Source organism: Arachis stenosperma, chromosome 3, assembly GCF_014773155.1.
Source record: "Arachis stenosperma cultivar V10309 chromosome 3, arast.V10309.gnm1.PFL2, whole genome shotgun sequence".
Lineage (NCBI taxonomy): Eukaryota > Viridiplantae > Streptophyta > Magnoliopsida > Fabales > Fabaceae > Arachis > Arachis stenosperma.
This window is the reverse complement of record NC_080379.1, coordinates 1,659,863-1,681,715: the sequence shown is the minus strand read 5'-3', so window position 1 is coordinate 1,681,715 and position 21,853 is coordinate 1,659,863. Positions and strand designations below refer to the sequence as shown.

At 27.7% G+C, this 21,853-nt stretch overlaps 2 protein-coding genes across 4 annotated transcripts; one reads left to right on the top strand and one right to left on the bottom strand.

Moving 5' to 3' along the window:
* Positions 1 to 3,640: 3,640 nt before the first annotated feature.
* On the bottom strand, positions 3,641 to 10,834 carry LOC130967603 (interactor of constitutive active ROPs 3). Of its 3 annotated transcripts, none has more exons than XM_057892534.1 (4): positions 10,656 to 10,834; positions 8,839 to 8,970; positions 5,619 to 5,793; positions 3,641 to 5,414 (listed from the first exon to the last, which is right to left on the bottom strand). In XM_057892534.1, exons 2-4 carry the CDS (start codon positions 8,862 to 8,864, stop codon positions 3,807 to 3,809), a joined length of 1,809 nt encoding a protein of 602 aa, XP_057748517.1. In that variant the 5' UTR covers positions 8,865 to 8,970; positions 10,656 to 10,834; the 3' UTR covers positions 3,641 to 3,806. The 3 variants fall into 3 exon arrangements, with proteins under 3 accessions (XP_057748517.1, XP_057748518.1, XP_057748519.1); XM_057892535.1 differs by having other exon boundaries at positions 8,839 to 8,962; positions 10,656 to 10,827; XM_057892536.1 differs by lacking the exon at positions 10,656 to 10,834 and adding an exon at positions 9,328 to 9,451.
* Positions 10,835 to 16,107: 5,273 nt separating this feature from the next.
* LOC130965211 (tetraspanin-3) lies at positions 16,108 to 21,249 on the top strand. Its single transcript, XM_057889943.1, has 2 exons — positions 16,108 to 16,688; positions 20,633 to 21,249. The coding sequence occupies exons 1-2, from the start codon at positions 16,176 to 16,178 to the stop codon at positions 20,975 to 20,977; spliced, it is 858 nt and encodes a 285-aa protein (XP_057745926.1). The 5' UTR covers positions 16,108 to 16,175; the 3' UTR covers positions 20,978 to 21,249.
* Positions 21,250 to 21,853: the final 604 nt, after the last annotated feature.

Here is a 21,853-nt window from a genome sequence, read left to right as displayed (position 1 = left end):
GTCATTATCTCTCCACCAAACGCTACCTAAAATACTGGATAATAATTTTAGTGTTAATTGAATTTAATATCAATACATTGATAGTGTAAAACATTTTATATAATTATGCAGTTATATTTTTTTAAATAATCATTTACGTAATATATATAAAAAATAATTATTTTTACTAGTGTGATATTAAATAATTATTTATACATGTAAAATTACTTTACGCTGATAGTATATCAAAATGCGCCAACTTCGGCAAGGATTTTTGTCCCTTGGCAGACCAAAATCCGAGTTAAGATTTGGGCGTGATGGAATCTGTTTCAGTAATCAGTCTCAAAATTATTTTATTTGAAATAAAATAGTGCATCCATTACCATTAATCAATGTACCATGAGCTACTACATACATTTGTTACATCATTGTTTGAATATTTTATAACTATATATGGACATTGATTCTTGGCGCCTTATAAAAAATTTGATTAACGTGTACATTTTTCTACATTAGAAAACAACACAGCGTAAACACGTTGAGTAGAGAAATAAATATTATTCTTTACCATAAATTAACATTCTGCCTAACTTAATTGTATGTTAACTTTTATTATTAATTAGAACTGAATTGCTTTTTTCTTAGTTAATTTTAAAACTTTGCACATTACTTGATCATAATTTAATTGCATTTTTGTAATAATAATAACAATTTAAATTTTATACTTTATCAATTTAAAAGAATTTTACATAATTAATTAATCGTATATTATTATATTAATAAAAATAACTAATTTTTAAGTATATTATTTAAATACATAAATTTAATTAAAATCATCTTTGATGGTCTCAACAGTAAGTAGAAATAATATGAACAAAAAGAATTCAATGAAGTCAGAAAAAGAGAATTTGGTTTGTTACGGTGTCACTATTGGAGAATTACTTTTTGGTTTCTACGGTATAAAAGCAAAAAGAAAAAAAAACGTTATAAAACATTTGATTTATATATTAGGATAAAATATTATTTTAGTTCTTAATATTTAAATTAATTTTTAATTTAATTTCTAACATTTTAAATATTATATTTAGTTTTAAAAAAGTTTTAAACAACTAATTTCAATTCCAAAAAAAAATTAAATGGATTCTTTAATTTTAAAGTGTTGATAATTAATTACTAAGATTTAGAATTTTATAAAAAAATAATTCAAAAAAATATTACAAAAAAATTTTGATAATATTTTTCTAATATTTAAAAAAGGATGTAATCTAACTAATAACATTGTAAATAATCATTCATGTCAAATTTAATGATATCATCACAATATTAAACTTATTTATGGTTTTTTTAAACAGAAATAAAATATCTAAAATATTAAAAATTAAATTAAAATTTAATTTAAATATTAAAAACTAAAATAATATTTTATCCTACATATTATTTATCATTAAATCGGATAGAATTTGAATCTCATTTAAATTGAATTCAGCTCTAATCTAATGATAATTATAACGCAAATCAAGGTGATATTTTCAATTGTGTATGTATGCATATAAAAACAAAAATAAACAAGAGATAGATGCAGCTGTATAGCATTGGAAGAAGAAGTCATTTTCTTGCACCTAGTTGAGAGATATCATATGATTACATTTTTGTCCTCCTTGATATAGTGCCATAAGGATAGACATTGTTGAACATTGATAGGTGGAGATGGGCCATAGGTTGATATTTTAATTACATGATTATGACAAATAAATATGTAATTTAAATTAAACAAACTATATATTATCCATCAAGTATATAGTTTATAATTATATATATTGACCGTCGCAATCACCTCAAAGCGCAACCGAATAATGGGCCCACTTTGGTTGATGAGGCTTCAAATGAGAACGAAAATGGAGTAAGTGTTGATGGTCAAAGTCTTCAGCTACCACTATCTCTGTTTATTTAGCTCACATGCACATGCCAATATATGCCATATAATTAAAGGGCTTTTAGACTTTATCATTACCATTAAGATGATATTACTAACTCTTATTACGAGTTTAACTTAATAAATTATGGCTATTTCTGTATGATGAAATATTTTATATTTTTCATAATTCAAATTTAAAATTATAGAGTTCAACAAAGGAATCAATTACTTTTCAGCATATATCGAAAATCCTAACCCTAATCTTTACAAAAATTGAGAATTAAAAAAATAATTTTAAAATAAAAAATTAAAACTATTAATTAATTAAAAATTAATTCTCTATATTTATTCATTAAATATATACTCATTATTATATTAGCAGTAACATAATTAACAGTTGCAATTATATATATTTTTCATAAGAAAAATTCTTAGAGATAATACATTTTAATATTTTTGTCATTATTTGACCAGTATAAATATTAAATTATTTTTAATAAATAAATTTTATTAATTTATGTGTGTAAATTATATTAATTTATGTTATTAAACTCTGATAAATATATATGTAAATTATATGTTTTTTGTGTACAAAATATCTGTACATATAAATACAAATTATTACTAATAAAAAATAACAATATTTACTAGTCATTGCTCACTTCATAATAGCATAAACATATTTTTTCATGAATACTAAATATATATATTTTCATACGACAATTGATTCTGGACCAATTTTATTTAATCTTCATATAACAAGTTCCATTTTGGGTGTATAGTGCATATTTTGGGTCAAATAAATTGCGTGAATTGAGAAGATAATAAAAAGCATAGTGGTTACCATAAAAATTGGAATGAAACGCGGGAGTATTTTGTGAAGTATGACGTTCAAGTGCAGAAAATACCAAGTTTCTTATCAGTCAGTTATCACAGTCTTCAATGCTTATACATCACACATGTTCTATGCAAGACATGTTTTGAGGTTGAGCATTTTCAGTAGCCACAAATTACATTAATATTTTCAAGACAAACCCAAATGCTTGAAATTTAAAAGAGGTGAAAATGGTTGAACAAGAAAGCTGAAAAAGACTAAACTTTGTTATATATATATATATATAGTTGTCTCCATCAACATCATCAACGGTGGTTCTGTTATAAATTTTTCTATGGAATATCGTAGTGTAACTGATGAACATTGTTTTCACATTACTACAATAGTATTATATTCAACAACATTAATAAGGAGAATTTATTTTAGAGATTAGAATAGGACTAGTCTAGATAAACAACTTAATTAAATTCTTTTGAAAAATAAATTTAAAATATAAAGATTTATATTAAAAATAAATTATAAATAAGTTATTTTATATTTAATTTTTTCTCATAAAATTACTTATTTTAAAATAAGAATGATAAAAAAAATTATTAAAAGAGAAGTTAATTTTTTTTTAATTTTAAACAATGTTAAATCTTATCATGTATTATGTTTATAATAAGACTACTTACTTGTTGATCATTTTGTAAATGATCTTTTTGAATTATTTATCTTCTATCTAGGCCCTAATATAAATCATACTTGTGTTTAACCTTAAGACAATTCTAATTATAATTATAGTTAGTCAACTTACCAAGATAAGATGGTAAACCCTAATTCAATCCACAAATAATGAGTAACTTTGAAAATAATGCATGAGATATAGAAAGATCATACTACATAATAATGATCTTCATTCATTCAAAAACTAAACTAAATTTGCAAATTCAGTTCACAAACACTGAGACTCAGACCCAGGCAGCATGCATTTACAGTGCAGTTCAAAGCAGAGGGTAGTTAACAAACAAAAAGAAATTAAAAAAAAAAAAACACAAGACATTACAATAATATATTCATGACTACAACACAAGATAATTATTTCTGAGGCTTCTTCCATAACACACCAATCTTCTTAAGCATGTTGCCATTTTTCTTTCTGTTGTATTCATCATCATCATCCATCATGTGTTCACCAAATGGTGACCGTTTATAGTTGTTGCTGTCCAAAGAAACAGTTCTCTCTGTGATCTTACCATTGTTTCCGGCCGAAAGCATAGCCGCCGCAGCCTCTGCTGCCTTCCTCCATTGATCAGACTGCACCTTTAGCCTCCTCAGCTCTGCTTCCATTTCCGAGCTGGCCGCCTGCGCTGCTTCCAGCTGCTCGGCCACCCTCGCAGCCTTCCGGTTGCTCCTATCCGCCTCCTCCATCACAATCCCAAGTTTCGCGAGCGCCTCGCGCTCTGCAGCCTTAGCCGCCTCGACTTCTGCTGCAGCCTCCTCTTTACTAACTTTGCCACCATCTGACAAGCTCTTGTTGATTTCCGATTTCAGCGATTCGTTCTCTTCGGATATGCTTTGCAGTGTTGTCTCCTTGTCCATCAGATCAGCCTTCAATTCGGCCACACATTCATTGAGTTTGTTAAGTTCTTGTTTAAGCTTGTTCTCCTTTTTGGATGCAATGCTCTCATCAAGCTTTGAACTCAAATTCTCATTTTCCTCCACAATACCTTGCAATTCAGTTTCCTTGTCCATCAAGTTAGCTTTCAACTCTTCGATTTCAACTTTCTTCGCTTTCAATTCAGCTTCTAACTCGCATGCCTTCTTGTTTGATTCAGATTTTATCTGTTCCATCAACTCATAGGCATTCCTAAGCTGCACCGTGCTTCGAATCTGTTCTTCTTGGTAATTAGTTTCGGCAGTTTCTACAGCAGATCTTAGTCGCGCAACCTCGGCCTTCAAAGCATGAATTTCGCCTTCGATCGGAGTAGGATCCTCGCTCTCTTTCAATCCCTCAATCAGAGAATTTCCAGAATGATTGCTCGCAAGTTCCTCGAGCGAGTTGATTCTTGCTCTAGACTCATCTAACTCTAAAGCAATGGAGTTGTAGCCATCAACGGCCTTCGCAGCATCGGTCCTTAGCTGATCTACAGTTCTATTAGCTTCCTCAAGTTGCAACAAAGTCTCATTAACCATAGCTTGGGCCTGAGCTTCAGATTCTTTGCAGTTCCTTAATTGATTTTTCATTTCCTCCACAAGAGAGAGAGTTTCTGACAAGTTCTGCTTCAAGCTCAACAGCTCTGTGTCCGCGGATTCGATGTGTTGGATTTGTTCAGTCTCACAATTAGCTGTCAGTCCAAGCTGAGCCTTGAGATGTTGCATTTCATTCATTGCAGAGGCAAGTGCAGCAGGGTCAACTGAAAGCCGGTTTCTAGAAGCCTCGACTTCGCATTCGTGCTCCTCTATGGTTTTTTCAAGCTCAGAATCATGAAGTTCTTTAGTAGCTGAGAGCTCTAGAATTTGCTTCTGCGAATCCTCGAGTTTCGCAGATAGGACTAACAGTTGATCCTTGACATCCTCAGCCTCTTGCTTAGCTTGCTTCTTGCTCGATTCGGACAGAATAAGCTGGTCCCTTACCACCCTCAGATCCTCTTGAAGTTGAGAAACTTGTGATTCCAATTCGGATATCTTGCTCGGGCGCTTCCTCTGAGGAAACAAGGAATTATAATGGTTTAGAACTATAAAAAAATTTTGATGACTACAAAACACAGGATGCTTTAAAGATTCAACAACATGTAAATGTATGGAAAAAATAATGATAATTTCATAATATAGAACCAAATGCATCCTAAATTTTCAATGAAAAAGGAAGTTATCCCAAATAAACATGTTACTTGTGAAACAAGTTACCTCTGGAACAGGGCTTCTCGGCGATCTGCGGTCGGCGATCTTAGGGCTTCTTTCTTTTGACATTTTATTAGCTTGGCTTAACGAAGATACGGCGTCTGTGTCTAGACCGGTGGGCCTTAGTTGGCGAATCGCACGCGGCGAAACCTTCTGAGGAACTTCAGAGGATCCGCCATTTCTGAAATCAAAACAAAGAGAGGTGTTGATCATGTAAACATTGTTGAATCCAAATCCCAGAAGACAAAAATGCAGGTGCAAAAACAAGTATGTCTTACGGTCCGTTTGGCAAGCTTCAAAAGGCGAATGGATCCTCTCAATCTTTTTTAGCAATTGAGGGAGTAAAGTGTGATCTTTCACCATTAATTTTATAAGTGGGATCAAGAATAAATATGAGAGAGAACAATGAAGGGTTAGAAATTACACTTTACGCTCTCAATTTTTTTTAACAATTGAGAGGATCTATTCTCCTTCAAAAGCTACTTTTTTGTGCTTTTTGACTTGTAGTATTAATGTATGGTGCAGTTTTCAAAATTAAATTGCAGTTTTCTAAAAAATTATTTGAGTACTTATGGAAAAATTTAAAAAAATAACTTCTCTTATAATAAAAAGCTTTTTATCATATTTTTTTTTAAATAAGTATTTTTAGAACTAAAAAACCAAATACAAAATAACTTATTTATAAGCTACTTTTAATGTAAGTATCTATTGTTTAAGCTATTTTTTTAAAAGAAACTTAATTAAGCTGTCTTAATGTTGCTATCTGAGAACTGTAACCTTTTTTTTGGGTGGATAGAACTACTTCAATTAGTCACAATAAAGTGTTGCTAATGTAGCTAGGTGTAAATGTCATCAACTTCATTAAATTCATTTTGAAAATGTAGTCTTCCAAGTTCCAACAGCTATTTAAAGAACATTTTATGATTATGATAAGTTTCAAACTATATTAATCCTCCCTCCATTTCATAAGTGTCTCTTTTTAGTTTTGCACATGTATTAAGATAATCATTAAAATTTTATTGAAAAATATAAAAAATATCTCTAGTATTATTTTTCTCTCCATTAATTCTTTAGCCTTCTATGTTACTCTTTCTATTTAATAATGAAGGGCATAATAGGTAAAATTGACTTCTTGAAATTGTAAGAGGACAGTTAATTTGCAAACAAAAAATAAAAATGCAAAAAGACACTTAATATGAAATGAAGGGAGCAAAGTTTAATTTTGATTGTAACATTCAATCATATTCTTACTTTTAAATAATTTTTTAAATAGTAAGTTTAAAAATTAGATGTTTTTGCTATGCGACAATATCCGATTAGTTACCTACATAAAACTCTTTCATATTGATAGTACATGAAAAATGAATTCATTAATATTGGAAGAAAGGAAATAACAAGGAAGGAAATAGAGAGAAAGGAAGAAAAAGAAAAGAAATGGAATAGATTTTTATTTTCTTTAAATATATTTGGATAAAAATAAAATAAAAAGAAAGGAAATAATATATAATATTATAAAAAAATAATTTTATCCTTACATATTTTAAAATGTGTTGAAAAATAGGAGGATAATATTAGAATATTAATAGTAAGTACATTTTCCTCCTATTTTCTATCCAATGTTAGAGAGGAAAAAATTTAATGAGTCACACCTATTTTTTTACACTATTCACTTTTTTTTTTTACTTTTCCATTCAACCAAATAATATAAAATAGCTATTTTCCTCTTAATTTATTTCCCTTTCTTTTCCTTCCTCCCATTTTATCATCAAACAAACACACCTTAGTGTTAATGAAGGAGATCTTCCTCCTTAGTAGGCCGTAACGGAAATGAATCCTCTCAATTTTTTTTTTCAATTGAGGGAATAAAGTGTGATCTTTCCGCTCTAACTCACCAATGCTTTTTCTTTCATGTTTTTTCTTGGTCCTACTTATAAAATTAGGTGGAAACTCAGGTGCAGTTGACTTCACGTGAAATTGATATCTGAGAATCGTTAGATGATTTGACTGATTTGACTAAATTTTTATCTAACGGCTCTTAGATATCAACTTCACGTGAAGTTAACTGCACCTGAGTTTTCACCATAAAATTAGTAGTGAAAGATTATACCTTATCATTTCATGTGAGAAAAAAATTGAGAGGACCTATTCCCAATCTTAACAACTATTGTGGTCCAAATTGTGTCTTCCCTAGAATAATTCGTTTTTAGTTTTATTTTTTTAGAAAAGGAACACATGAAACTGCAATTATAGTGGTGTGGGGTAATGCAACCTAATTGAACAAAAAAGGATATAGGGATACCTAATTACTCATTAGTCTAAGGAGACAAATATGCTTAGCCATCATTATCAATCTATTTTCTTAAGTAATCACTAATCACTAGTCGATCTAAACAGCTAAACTTGTCCAAGGGACTGAGACAGATAATGGTATCAAGCTTAGTTTTCACGTCAACTATTTTTTTTTATTTGAATCTATGATATAATTCAATTTTGATAAAAATAAACATATAGAGAAATTACAATATTTAAGAATAATAATCTTGCAATCTCTCACCTTAAATTAAATGTTGGAAAAAACTTCAGATAAAAATAAACGACTTAATTTGTTAAACAAAATTTATCAAAGAGGGAACTCACAACAAACTTTAAGAAAATTAAGAACAAGTATTTATTTATTAGTAGAAGGCCCAATAAAAAACATTTTCGGCACTAGCTGCTATTATTAACCACATGAAGGGTTATATAAAAGCTTATATTTATCCAAAATATATGAAGCTAAACAATTCCATGGAGCTTATTAAAATTCGGTTTAATTATTCTGTTGGTCTTTATAGTTTTATCAAATTTATAATTAGGTCTCTATATTTTTTTTCTTTTTAATTGGATCTCTATATTTTTAATTTTGTAATTAAGTCATTTCTAGTGTAAAAAATGTTAAAGTTGGCTAAATATTTCTCTTCAAATTAAAGGTATGTATAATTAAGAACCTAATTAAATCTTTGATCACATATTTTTTGAGAGAAATATTCAGTTAATTTTAACATTTTTAACATGAAAAAGACTTAATTATAAAATTAAAAGCAATATAAGAACTCAATTAAAAAAAAAAAAGGTATAAAGATGTAATTGCAAATAAGAAACCAATAGAAAAAATAAACCTTGAAATTCCATTTGGATTAGGGTTAAGGGTTATAAAAGCAAGCGTTATAAATCATTTCAAGATTACCTTGTCTTTGGGTTAGGGGTCTGCATGGCTTCCTTCCCTGCCCTTGCAATTTTGTATCCACCAAAAAGAGAAATGGGCTCACAATTTGGGCCTCACTGTTTCAATGCTCTCTGACCCACAAGGACTATATCACTTCAAAAAAAAAAAGAGACAAGAGAATCCAATGTGAATGTTGATGAAGTTATGGGAAAATAAATGTGTTCATGCAAAATATGAGATTCACTACTTATCATATCAACCATTTATCCCTTAAGACATAAATGCACAAGATTCTTCATTACTATGGTTTTCACATTTCAGTGATTCAGTCCCTAAAAGTACCCCACCCTTCAAAGAGTATCCAAAAATGTTTCACTATAAAGATATTAGGTTATGGGTACCACTATTATATAGGATGACAAAATAAATAAAAAAGTGAAGTAGATTTTTATGAATATGTCAAACGCAAACCACATATGTCCACAAAATTAAGGGAAAAAAATGTTATACTTTTTACCAAATGCTATGATAATGTCTTTTAGGCTCCAACATCCCAGTTATGATCAAGAGGGACCTACAACTAAACCCACATAGAAGGAGGAGGAAATTACTAAAGTACCCCCATGTAAGACCATGAAATTCCAATTTTATCCATGTGTAATGGGTATTTTGTAAAATCACAATTGAAATGAAAATTTCAATATCCTCCAATATTGCCGTGAAAGAAGGGAATAGCCAATTGTAGTTGGTATGGAAAAAGATATTTTTATTACCTATAAAAACTCTCAAACTTAGATTCTGTCTGCCAAACAAGAAAGCCAATTGATCAAATTGGCTCCAACTCTTTGACATTTTTCACATCATTATTGTTTCAAATTTCAATGTTGCATTTTAAAAACAATAAACCATTAAAAAAAGTGTTTTTTTTTCTAATACAACATGCTATGTTACTCAAGAGGGAAAAGTGGGAAAAACGCCAAAAATTAGAAGAACAAGGGATTTTCATAGGGAACAAAAACAAGAGGAATCAGATCCATACAGAAACACAAAGAAAGCATGCAACAACAGCACTAAGCATTTTTTTAACTCTGCCACAAAAGTATATATATGGATAATATATAGAAACATTTTAATTAATTAATTTATTAACCTTGGAAAAACAAATAGTAGAAAAATGGGAACACACCCCATATTTTGAGATTAAAAAGTGGAAAGAAGGAATGCACTATTTAGAGAAATATTATTTATTGAAGCATAAAAAAAGAGAGGAAGAAGCTCACAAACAAAGGGACAAATAAAGTACATTATAGAATCCACTTTTCTTTTTAATATATTCTCTGTGCTGCTTTTCTTTACACACATGAAAGCTACAAAACCTTGCAGCTCCTGAACTACATTATCAAGCAGAAAAACCGCATTTTCTTTTCTTTTGCCATAATAAATAAATATAAAATAAACTATGTATCAGTTAGAGGCAAAGACACTTTTGAAAAAAAAAAGCAAAAAAGAGCTTTAAAAGAAAGAAGTTTATTTTTTTTCTTTTACTCTCCTTAAAGTAAAATAGTTCTTACACGGAATTTTTTTTAAAAAAAAAAATTGAAAAAAGGAAATTTTGCAAGGAAATGTGGACACCCTAAAATAGTAAAAATATAAGTGGTAGAGACCCACTTTTAATATGAAGTTTTGAGATCTTGTGAGGTAAGAAATAAAGCAAGAATGTAATGTATGTGCATTGACTTGAACCATATTCAGCCCCATTTGGCTATTTGCTTACATTTTATATATGAATGCAAAATTTAAAGAGAAAATGTAAATGCAAAACAAGTTGTGAGTCCTACCCAAGTGATGAAAGCATAGAAACTGAAGAAGAAGCTTGGAGAGTTGTGTATGCTGACCCTTGTTTTGTTCCTGATGATAGAGCGTGCAAAGGAGAAGCCAAGAAGAAAGGAGAGAAAGAGAGAGAGTAAGAGAGTGACAAAGAAAGGAAGCTAAGTAAGAACTAAGAAGAGTGAGAGGTTTGTAAGTTGTAACTTTGAAAGGGTTGTCGTTTCATCCAACAGCTATTAAATTGGTTTGAAGTGTGACTTTGCGTCCGCAACTATCATATTCATACTCTTCGGATAAAATATGCCGTCCATATAACAAGAAAAAAATATTTATTTATTTTATAAGAATGCTAGATAATTAATAAATATTATTATTTTTTATTAGTATTTAATTAGTAATAATTTTTATTTATATTTATAGAAATTTTATACACATAAAATATATAGTTTATATTTTTATTTATCAAAATTTTATACGCATAAATCAATATAATTTATATCTATATTTTTTAAAATTTACACACATAAATTATGGATTTTTTTCATAAATAAAATAAAAAATTTCATATTTTTTTAAACATTATTTTTAAACTTTAATTTTTTAAATACGTTTTTTTTAGAGCAAGTTCATCGCACCCCGGCGAACTTTATAAAAATTATAGAGTTCGCCTTACCACGGGCAAACTCCTTTAAATTTTTTTGAATCCCACGTTTTTAATCATTTTAATCTATTATCATCATCTCTAAATAATATATAGATCTACAAACAGTATATAGGAATATTTACACAAAAATAAACAAGCATGACTTCTTCAATAATTTTTTTAATTATAAATTAAATAAAATAAGTCATATTTAACAATGACAACTATTATCATCGTCTCCAAAAATATATAAATACATCGGAATAAACCATATTTAACAAGAATTTTTTTTAATTATAAGTCGTATTTTATTTTAGAAAAATTTAAAAATAAAAAAATTTAATTATAAATTTATTGAGATTTTAAAATATAAGAATAATTAAATAAATAAAAAGATAATTATATATTTTATATGAATATTAAATTTAATAATTACTTTTATATATACTTAACATAGTTGTTGACTTTTTATATAGGATACCAAAAAAACATTTGAATATTTTGCATCTTTAAAAATTAAAAAATGATTTAAATTTTTTATGAATTAATTATTAACTAACTTTCATTATTTTTTCATATTCAGGAAAATTTTGTAACATTGAAGAATATGTAATCCTTTTACTACCTTTTTACTAAGATGTCTTCTCTTTATGTTGAGAGATAAAAATGTACCACTCAAATGAAATGAACTTTCATAAATGGAGTATGTTGTATACTTGTACGTCGTATGTTATTCCACAAATACTATGCCTACTTTGATAAGTTCTCACTCTTTTATTTAATTAATCTTACCTCTTGTCGTGTCTTGGGATCGACGACGAATAAATCCAACAATTAAAATTGTTTAAATGCATCTAGTATATATGTTTCAAATAATTGCGTGATTTTTTTTTAAAGTAAAATATTAAATTGAGATATTAAAAGATATATGTGTTTTGGACTCTTTTTTTTGCATTGCTATAATTTTTTGGAGGGTTTTTTTATTTTGGTTTGGTCAGTCTTTTTTTTTTGTCATGACCGCGGACCACACAACTGACCCATCTATGTCGGCCCAATAGATTCATTTTTTTGTAAGGAAAAAAGTAGATTATCCAAAATACAAAAACAAAAGAGCGTTTTCCGGTCAAGTTAGCCCATAGAGAAAAAGAAAAAAAAAGTCCCTTTTAATGAATATAATAACAACTTGTGTCATTGTGTGAAACTCCAAATAGCTCAGCTTTGTAGTACCAGATCATTCTTCTAGTAAACAAAAGGTGAAAGACACTTTTAATATATTAATTAATATTAGAAAATCATAGTTGTGGTTGGTGGCTTGGTGCTACAAAATATCTTTTGGAAAAATTAACACAAAAAATTAGCAAGAGTTAATTAATAATATAAAAGAGTAAAAATTTTAGTTAATATGTATCCTAAAAGTACATATTACAAATATTATTACTTATTAGTAAAAGTTTTAATTTTTTTAATAAATACATAACAATTAACAAATATATTAAAATTTTAAATTTTATATTTTTTCATAAAAAAAATTTTAATTTGTAATCTTAGTATGTCTTTTTAGAATATATATTAACTGATTAATTAAATATAAATTATTACTTCTTGTTAACCGTTTTTAATATTGTTTTCTCCCCAACAAAAAAAAAAAAAAAACATATTGGAGCAAAAAATTACTATCATTTATTAACATGTCATTGTATATATCATTGTCATTTGCATTTATTAAAAAGAAAATGGAAAAGTATAGTAACTTGTAGATGAAATTTCCGAGTAGAAACAGCTTTGACGATAATAATAGTTCACACTCCATAAAATGCGGAAGCTTTAAATCTTCATGCAGCTACACTGACATTTTCCCTCAGTTCCTTTGAAACTGCAGCAAGATAGGCATGTGATGACCCACATATATACCTCTTACCCAAATAAATGTAAAAATATTATGCAAGCAAGTGATTTTTATAATGAAATATTATCTATATATTAAATACTCTTGATATTTATATAAAAAATCTAAAAATTAATAATTAATTATATATTTAAATTATTTTTAATTAATAAAAAAATATATTTAATTGTTAAAAAACACTAATATTAAAGCAGTATTTATTATAAGAATTTAATTTTGATACATTGTTAGTATAAAATAATTTTATATGTGTATTTAATTACGTAACATCACATCAATAAAAAATAACTATCTTTTATATTGATCGTGTGAATATCATCTAAAAAACTGATGTAATTATACGATTATATAAAATACTTTATACTATCAATACATCAAAATTTAACTCTTATTATAAAGACCATATATGTAACAAGATTGTTCTTATAATTATACTACTTGACAATTACATAAAATATTAAGAGAAATAAAAATATAGGGTGTGTTTGGATTACAGTTTGCAAACTATAGTTTGTATAAAATTGATTTTGCAAACTTGCTTTTAATGAAAAGTAAGTTTGTGTTAACGTGATTTATGTTTGGCAATCTTTATATCAAAATGGATTATAGTAAAATAAATGTTGTTTGGATTATACTATTCAAAATCACTTTTAGATGAAAAATTACTAAAAGAGACATCAATTTAAATAATTTTTTATATTATTCTATTATTTTACTTTAGATATTTGAATAGATCTTGTTAAGAGACATGATAAAACACTAATAAAATACATAAAAAATAATACGAGATATCATAAAAAATTCATATAATAAAAAAATTCATATGAACTAGAAAATAATTAAAAATAATAATATACATGAAAAAAATAGAACATTAAAAAAATAATATAAAAAATATTTATCATATAAATAAAATAAATACAATAAAAAATAAAAATATGAAAGATAGTATTATACATTTTATAATGTCAAAGAAAAAGAAAATGTTCTATAAATTTTTTAGTACCGTTAGTACTCTTTAATTTAGTATCATTTTAGACTATAAACTTTTATTATTTATGACTCTTTTGTTACTTATAATTAGTATATAATAAAGTCGAAAATAAAGTACAGTCAGAAGTACAATAAAAACGAAAAAAAACATGCAAACATCGTATATAATAATTACGATCAACAACATATATTATATAAAAAAAATATAATAAAAAGTAAATAAAATTCATACGAATAAAACCAAATAAAAAATAAAAAAATTTATATACAACATAAATATAGTACAATAAAGAATAGAAAAAAGAATTTATATAAATAAAAAATAATAAATTTTTTTATCTGGACCGTGATTGAAATAAATTTGCATGAAAAAAAATTGGAACGAAAAACATACATAAAGAACTATTGTAAAAGTTATATGGTTACTTGCATTTTTTTTATAGAAGAAAACAAAGGATAAAGTTGGTAGAAAAGGAAAAAAATTCTCATCTAATTTCTTAATGGTAACCAAACTTTTCCAACGTGAACGCATAAGCTGGAAATTTTTGCTTCTGATAAACGTACGTTTAGAGGTATAAGCACTTCTAGGTTGAGAGTTCTAAAATATTGCCAAACATAAAAGTGGAACGTTCAAGACGCTCAAACGAGCTTCTCTCTTCCTCAACGTGAATCCCAAACACACCCATAATAGTGGCATTTTTTATGTACATAAACTTCCCTGCTATGATGTAAAGGCGACAAAGACATGAACCTGCATTCTGTGTCCCTTCTGCCACATGGAGCTTCCAATGGAACTTCGGTTCAAAGTCTCTCAATGTGAATGGAGGGATATTATAATCATTAACTCCATATATAAAAGTTGGTTATTAATATATATAGTATTGAAATGATTTTTTTTTTCTCCCTCTTTAGAGAGTACTTGGTGATGAGGATCGATGGGAAATGAACACAAAGTACTGATTTAATTAAATAAGACATGAAAAAAATATAAATTAAAGTTACAATTTTATCTAATAATGACTAAAATTTTGTCTCAATAATTTTTAAATATTTAACACTTTAGTAGGTACACCTTATTGTCATTAAATTCTAATGTCTTGAGTCAGAAATATAACAACAAATGAAAAGAAAATATGTATATTCCGTCTTTAATTTATTTTTAAAAATATAGATATTTTAGAAAAAATTATATCCAAAAAATAAAAGGAAAAAAAATACTCCATGCGTATCAAAAATCAAACATGTTATTGTCTATAATACAAGACAAAATTTAAAATTTTAACATTTATTTAAACACATAAATAAATTAATTATTCGACTAACATAAATTAATTATATATTTTATTATTTTTACTATTAGAGGTTTGATATCATGATAACTGATTATTTAGTTTATATATATATATATATATATAAATACATAATAATTAATTTAATAATTAATATTTTTGAAAATTGAATATATTTATATTTTATAAAAAAATTAATATAACTTATCTCTTTATATTTATTTTTAAAAAAATTTAATTTTAATGCACTAAAACAGAATAAAACAAGTTTTATACGTGTTAATTATAAATAATTATCTTAATAAAAAATAATTATCACATAAATAATCATTTAAATAAATAAATATAATTAAATAAATATATAAAATAATTTATTATTATCACATAAAAAAATTCAATTATTTTCAAAATAATAATATTTAAAAAACAATAAAAAATCAGCTCAAACAATTAAATTTTTTCTTATTTATTATTCATTAATTTATTATTTAGAAAACAACATGGAAACCTAAATGCAGTGATTAGCTGATTCCATAAAACTTATCTAAAGTGGTAATTAAATTAAACCCTACAAATCAAATTGTGACCCACCCTAGCATGCAATATATACAAAGAAATAGAATTAGCTTCTCCACAAGTAACACTCTCATCCAAGCAACCAAAAAAAAAAACTCACTACTCACTCTCATAAATAAAAAAAATGAGAGCAAGCAACCACTTAATTGGAGCACTAAACTTCCTAACTTTCCTCCTCTCGATCCCAATCCTGGGCGGCGGAATATGGCTGAGCAGCCGCGCCAGCACGACCGACTGCCTCCGGTTCCTGCAGTGGCCCCTAATCGTGATCGGAATCAGCATCATGGTAGTTTCACTGGCGGGCTTCGCAGGCGCTTGTTACCGCAACACCTTCCTAATGCGTCTCTACCTGGTCGTAATGTTCGTCGTCATTGCGGTTCTCATCGGCTTCATCATCTTCGCGTATGTTGTAACTGACAAGGGATCGGGCCGGGCCCTCTTGAACCGGGCCTACTTGGACTACTACCTTCAGGACTACTCGGGCTGGCTGGAGGAGCGCGTGGCCAGCAACGCTTACTGGCCCAAGATAAGCGCGTGTGTTAGGGACTCTAAGGTTTGTGGTAGAATGGGAAGAAGCATTAATAGTGTTCCTGAGACTCCTCAAATGTTCTATCTTAGAACCCTCTCTCCTATTCAGGTACCTTCTTTTTCTTCCTTCATACATGGCCACTTCCTTTTTTTAGTTTGTTTCTATTTACAAAATAGAAAGATTTTGGTGCAGTTATCTTCGTACGAAGTTGATAGTTAAAAATTATTAGATGGTGAAAGGGAGTTTGTTTTTGTTTAGGTAAAAATTTAGGTGAAGTTGATATTTAAGAGCTGTTAGATGAAAATTTAGTTAAATCATCTAATAGCTCTCAAATATCAACTTTATATAAAGTCGACTACATCTGAATTTTCATTTTTTGTTTAAGTGAATATATTATCTTCGTGTAAAGATAATAATAAAAAATTATTAAATAATTTGATAAATTTAATTAAATTATTATCTAACAGTTAAATAACTGTGAGTCTTCCCTTTTGTTTAAGTTTTAAAACATTTATGCTTGTATGTGTTTTATTTAGTTTTAATAATTAAATTGCCAGGATCATAAACTAAATTGATAGTTTCTTTCTATATATGCATTTCTTTCTTGAGTATGGAGTAGTTTCTGGTTTTTCAGATTTTAATTATTAGTGTATGCTGCTGTAACAGAATTAAGAAAGAAAATGGAAATTAATATCTCTAAAGAATATAGCTAGGGGTGTTTCATAACTTGCCTGTTGAATCATCAAGTGATTTAATTTTTTTTAATATATATTCACATAAAAAATTATTTCATTTGAAAATAATAACAAAAAATCGTTAAATAATTTAAATATTTATACTTGGTTGTTATAGTTACATAAAGATATTTAAACATGAGTTTTTTTTAATGTTTTAGGTTTGAATATGAGAATAAATGGAGAAATTAAAAAAAATAGTGAGGGTAATAGAACTGGAGTCAAATTTTACTTAAAACTTTATAGATTTGGCTTTTAAGATATATTTATAACCAAGAGGCACTCTCAAAGTCTCAATAATTATGTTTTCTAATATTTAAAATTTAAATCACTATCATCTTGTAGGGGGAAGAGCATGTTTAATATTATATTGCACCTAATACTTGTTGACATCCGCAGATTGTGATATCATATGTTCTCTTTTTTATTTCATAAAAACATTGTATATATTATCCAAATTGTGTTATTATTAAAGAGAAATAAATAATAATTGAGGGAAGTGAATTGAGATGAAGTTGATGGGGGTAGTTCTGACTTTTAACAAGTGTAGTGGATCTCTCTGGTGAAATGGTGTAGCATGTGAAGATGATGGGCTTTGACCCATCAAGCCCCGAAATTTGTGGGCGGTGGTCCAATTGATTTTAACTTATTATTATAAGTGGAAAAAATTATTAGAAGCTTGCTAAAATAAGAAATTAGGAGTTTAATTGGTATTCAATTTAGATTTTTTTTTTTTGTATCAGGTTGAGTATGTTGATTCAAGAATATGACTAGTATTTTACCTTCTATTTCATCAATCTTTTTGTTTGGAAAAGATTGATTCATGATAATATGTGACAAAATAAACGAAAAAACATATTGGTTCAGAATTTAGAAATTCCGACCAAAAAATAAAAAAGAAAACATTTGATGCAATTATAATATTCTCAGCATCAAAAGAGAAAAAGAAGATAATGTAACCAAAATGTGATATCATGAAAAGATTTTTCTTATGTTTAAGACTATAAAAAAAAAGTTTATGATATACGACATAGTGACAGTGATGTATTCTGGCTTTACTATGTGAAGCGGTGGTCACGTTACTTGTAATTAATGGATTGTCTGATTGAATAATTAATGGTACTCACAAAGCATAATTGTCGTTTCATATGCAAATATTTTATACTAACTCTATAACATATAATATGATATTTGTGCATGTAATAACTCTTGAAATTTGATTTGGAATTGTGTTTTATACGAGCGGGGATTATAATAATTTAGGCCACATGCCCACATATTTGAGAATTTGGAATTTTTTAAATTTAATTAAGAAATTGAAACTTTATGAGTCAGCATAAATTAAAAAGCATTATATGATAACACATTTTTTAAAAAAAAACAAGGGAATTTATTTTTGAAACACTTTTAAGAGTTTGTCGTCTTACTAAAATTATTTCATTTTCTTTTTGTATGCTTTTCTGGCATAATAAGAACCTTTTGGGGTTGCAATTTGCAAACTTTCCTTGAAGAGTTAGAGTAGAATTGATAATAATAATTACTCAAAAAAGTATCGATAATAATAATAACAATCTTTCTTTGTTATATGGTTGGGCTCCATTATTATTCATTCATACCTTTTTGTGGTTCTATTCTTTCTAAGTGGCAAACATGATTTGAATGTATAACCTAATAGTTGTCGCTTTCTCTCCTCAAATCATAAGAATGTTCTCTGAGATACGATTTATACTTTTTCATTGTTTGCCCTATTTTTTTTTTTCATAATAAAATTCACATAGAGTTATTTTTATATAAAATTAATAGTTGAAAATTATTAAATTATTTAATATATTTAATTAAATTACAATTTAATTATTTTTAATTATCAACTTTACATAAAAATAACTACACATAAATTTTTATTTATTTTTTTATCTTTATCCATATAAATTATCTTTTAAGTGATATAATATACTTCTTTTTCTTTTTTCTTTTGTTAATATAATGAACTTTCTCTTTATTCATTTGAAACTTTCAACATCATCTAAGAAGGTGTGAAGAAACAAGATGTTAAGGGCTTTGTTTGAATGGAAACAATGGATGAAAAATTGATAGCTAAGAAATCTTAACATGAAGAGGGAGGATCGGAGGATGGGAAAAATTGAGAATAAGAAAATGTAATTATATAGAAACAAAAGAAACATCAGGTAATTAATCCTTTTTATTAATTTTATACTTGAATTAACATTAACTTTTTTAAATTTTTTTCTACGAAAAAATGTTGGTATCTTAGTATTTTCTATAACCTGAGAAAAAGTAAAAACTTTTTCGATACTCAATTATGGCCTAATTATTACTATATATTAAATATGGCCCAATTATTATTATTATATATTAAATCCAATGGTATTGTATAACAGCATGCGATACAAGTTAAATTTGAAAATAGAATATACGAATAAAGATGTACTACATGAGCGGCATATAAAACAATATAAGCAGTAATAGTATTGACACTCCAATAATTCATGTATGTCAATGATTAAAAATGCCTGCAAGCTTTCCATATGGTCAATAGTTTTATGATTTAAGTATTTTAGTTGCTATATTCAAATCTGTTGGTGTTCTATTAAAAATTGCATGTGATAAAAAGCGACATTTAAGTATAGAATATAGTAGCAATACATGATTCCCTATAGAACATTATGAGATCATCACTATCATCACTCTTATTATAATTCAATTCATGAATGCCACTGACTAATATGAAAACTCAACATTTTTATTATACTCATTATGTATTTTATTATTTTATTACCTTCTTGAATCACATAGATATTTCTAGCAAGCTTTTCCAAATGGTTGTTGTTTTATGATTCAAGCTTCTGACCAGAGACAACAACATATATATAGTTTAGTTGCTAGGTCTCCCTCAACCTCCTCTTTTTTTTTTTTTTTTTCTAATTTATCACCTAATATCATGATGTATTTTATCCTTGCAAGTAAATTGTCGCAAAATTTTAATTTCTTAGGCTGATCGTTTCACATAATGTTCATGATTAATTCTTGTTAGGTCTAGTACTTGGCTTTATGAATAGTGAAGTAACACTCATTATTTATGTGCAATAATATAAGAAAAAGTATAGGTAGACAATAGTTTTTGTGAACAATGTGAATAATGAGCTCAATAAAGTAAAAACACATTACACTCCTAAATTACTCACGAAAATCTTAATATTAGGATAACCATCCGCACACCTAGTGAATTGAACATCCGTTGTTCATGTTGTTCAAAAAAATTACTACTCCCATTCCATGACATGTTATTCTTGTGTGTAGTCTGGTTGTTGCAAGCCTCCAACAGAATGTGGCTATATCTACCAAAATGAAACGGTTTGGAACATCGGGTCGGGCGCAATGGCGGCCAACCCGGACTGCGCAAGGTGGAGCAATGACCAAGAGATGCTCTGTTATGGCTGCGACTCTTGCAAGGCCGGGGTGTTGGCAAGTCTCAAGAAGAGTTGGAGGAAGGTCTCCGTCATCAATATCATCGTCATGATCATCCTTGTAATTGTCTACATCATTGCATACACTGCATTTAGGAACAATCGGAAGATGGACAACGACGAACCTTACGGAGAAGCCAGAATGACAAAGGCACAACCTAGTAGAATCAATATTTAGGACCACTATTTTCTAGCCTTAAAGAAGGATGATGTTACTTAGTTTCGTTATTATTTGTATATTAGATAGGTGTGAGATGAATTTGGTTTTCATTTTGGAAGGTTGATGTATATTGTGTTTACTTTGAGTGTTTCTTTTGAAGAAGAAACCTGATCATTTTGTAATAGGTTGAAATCAAGCATTTACTTGATTTATGTATGATTTACCTCAACCCCAACTTAGTATTGGTAGTCCTTTTTATATAGATATAACATATTTAAATAGTTTCAATATCAACCTTCTACCAAAATTAAGATCTTAGCATTTGACATGCATGTCTATGAAACTACTTACAAGTTAGGTTCTAAAACAAAAAGGTAGAAACTCAAGTAACTCCGTATGAATTGATAGTTAAGAGTAGTTAAATGATAATTTTGTCAAATTTATTAAATCATTTAATTACTCTCAGTTATCAATTTCTAACTTCACATTAAATTAACTGTATCTAAATTTTCAGGAAATGAAGAATGTTTTAGCAGTAAGAATGTATTTTATTGCAGTTTATTTTGCTTCTTAAAATGTTTTTGTCTAAAAACTAATCGAATTAACAATTTGTTTTTTTATATTTTAAAATGTTTTTTTTTAAGCATAGAAAGGAAATATTACTTATTTTTGGTCAGGAATAGGAAATATTGCTTGAACTCTGTTACCTTTTCTTTTTTCTCGGAAACCCATGGGTGTTTTGAATTGGGGTTTTCGATTCGGACTTACTATTTTTTAACAAGTGATAGCAAGTGGTGTCTTTTTTAAATTGGTCATGTGTTTTTCATGGAATTTGGCCTATACTGTACAACTATCAAAATGACTTCCGTTTTATAATTTTTAGGCCTGATATTT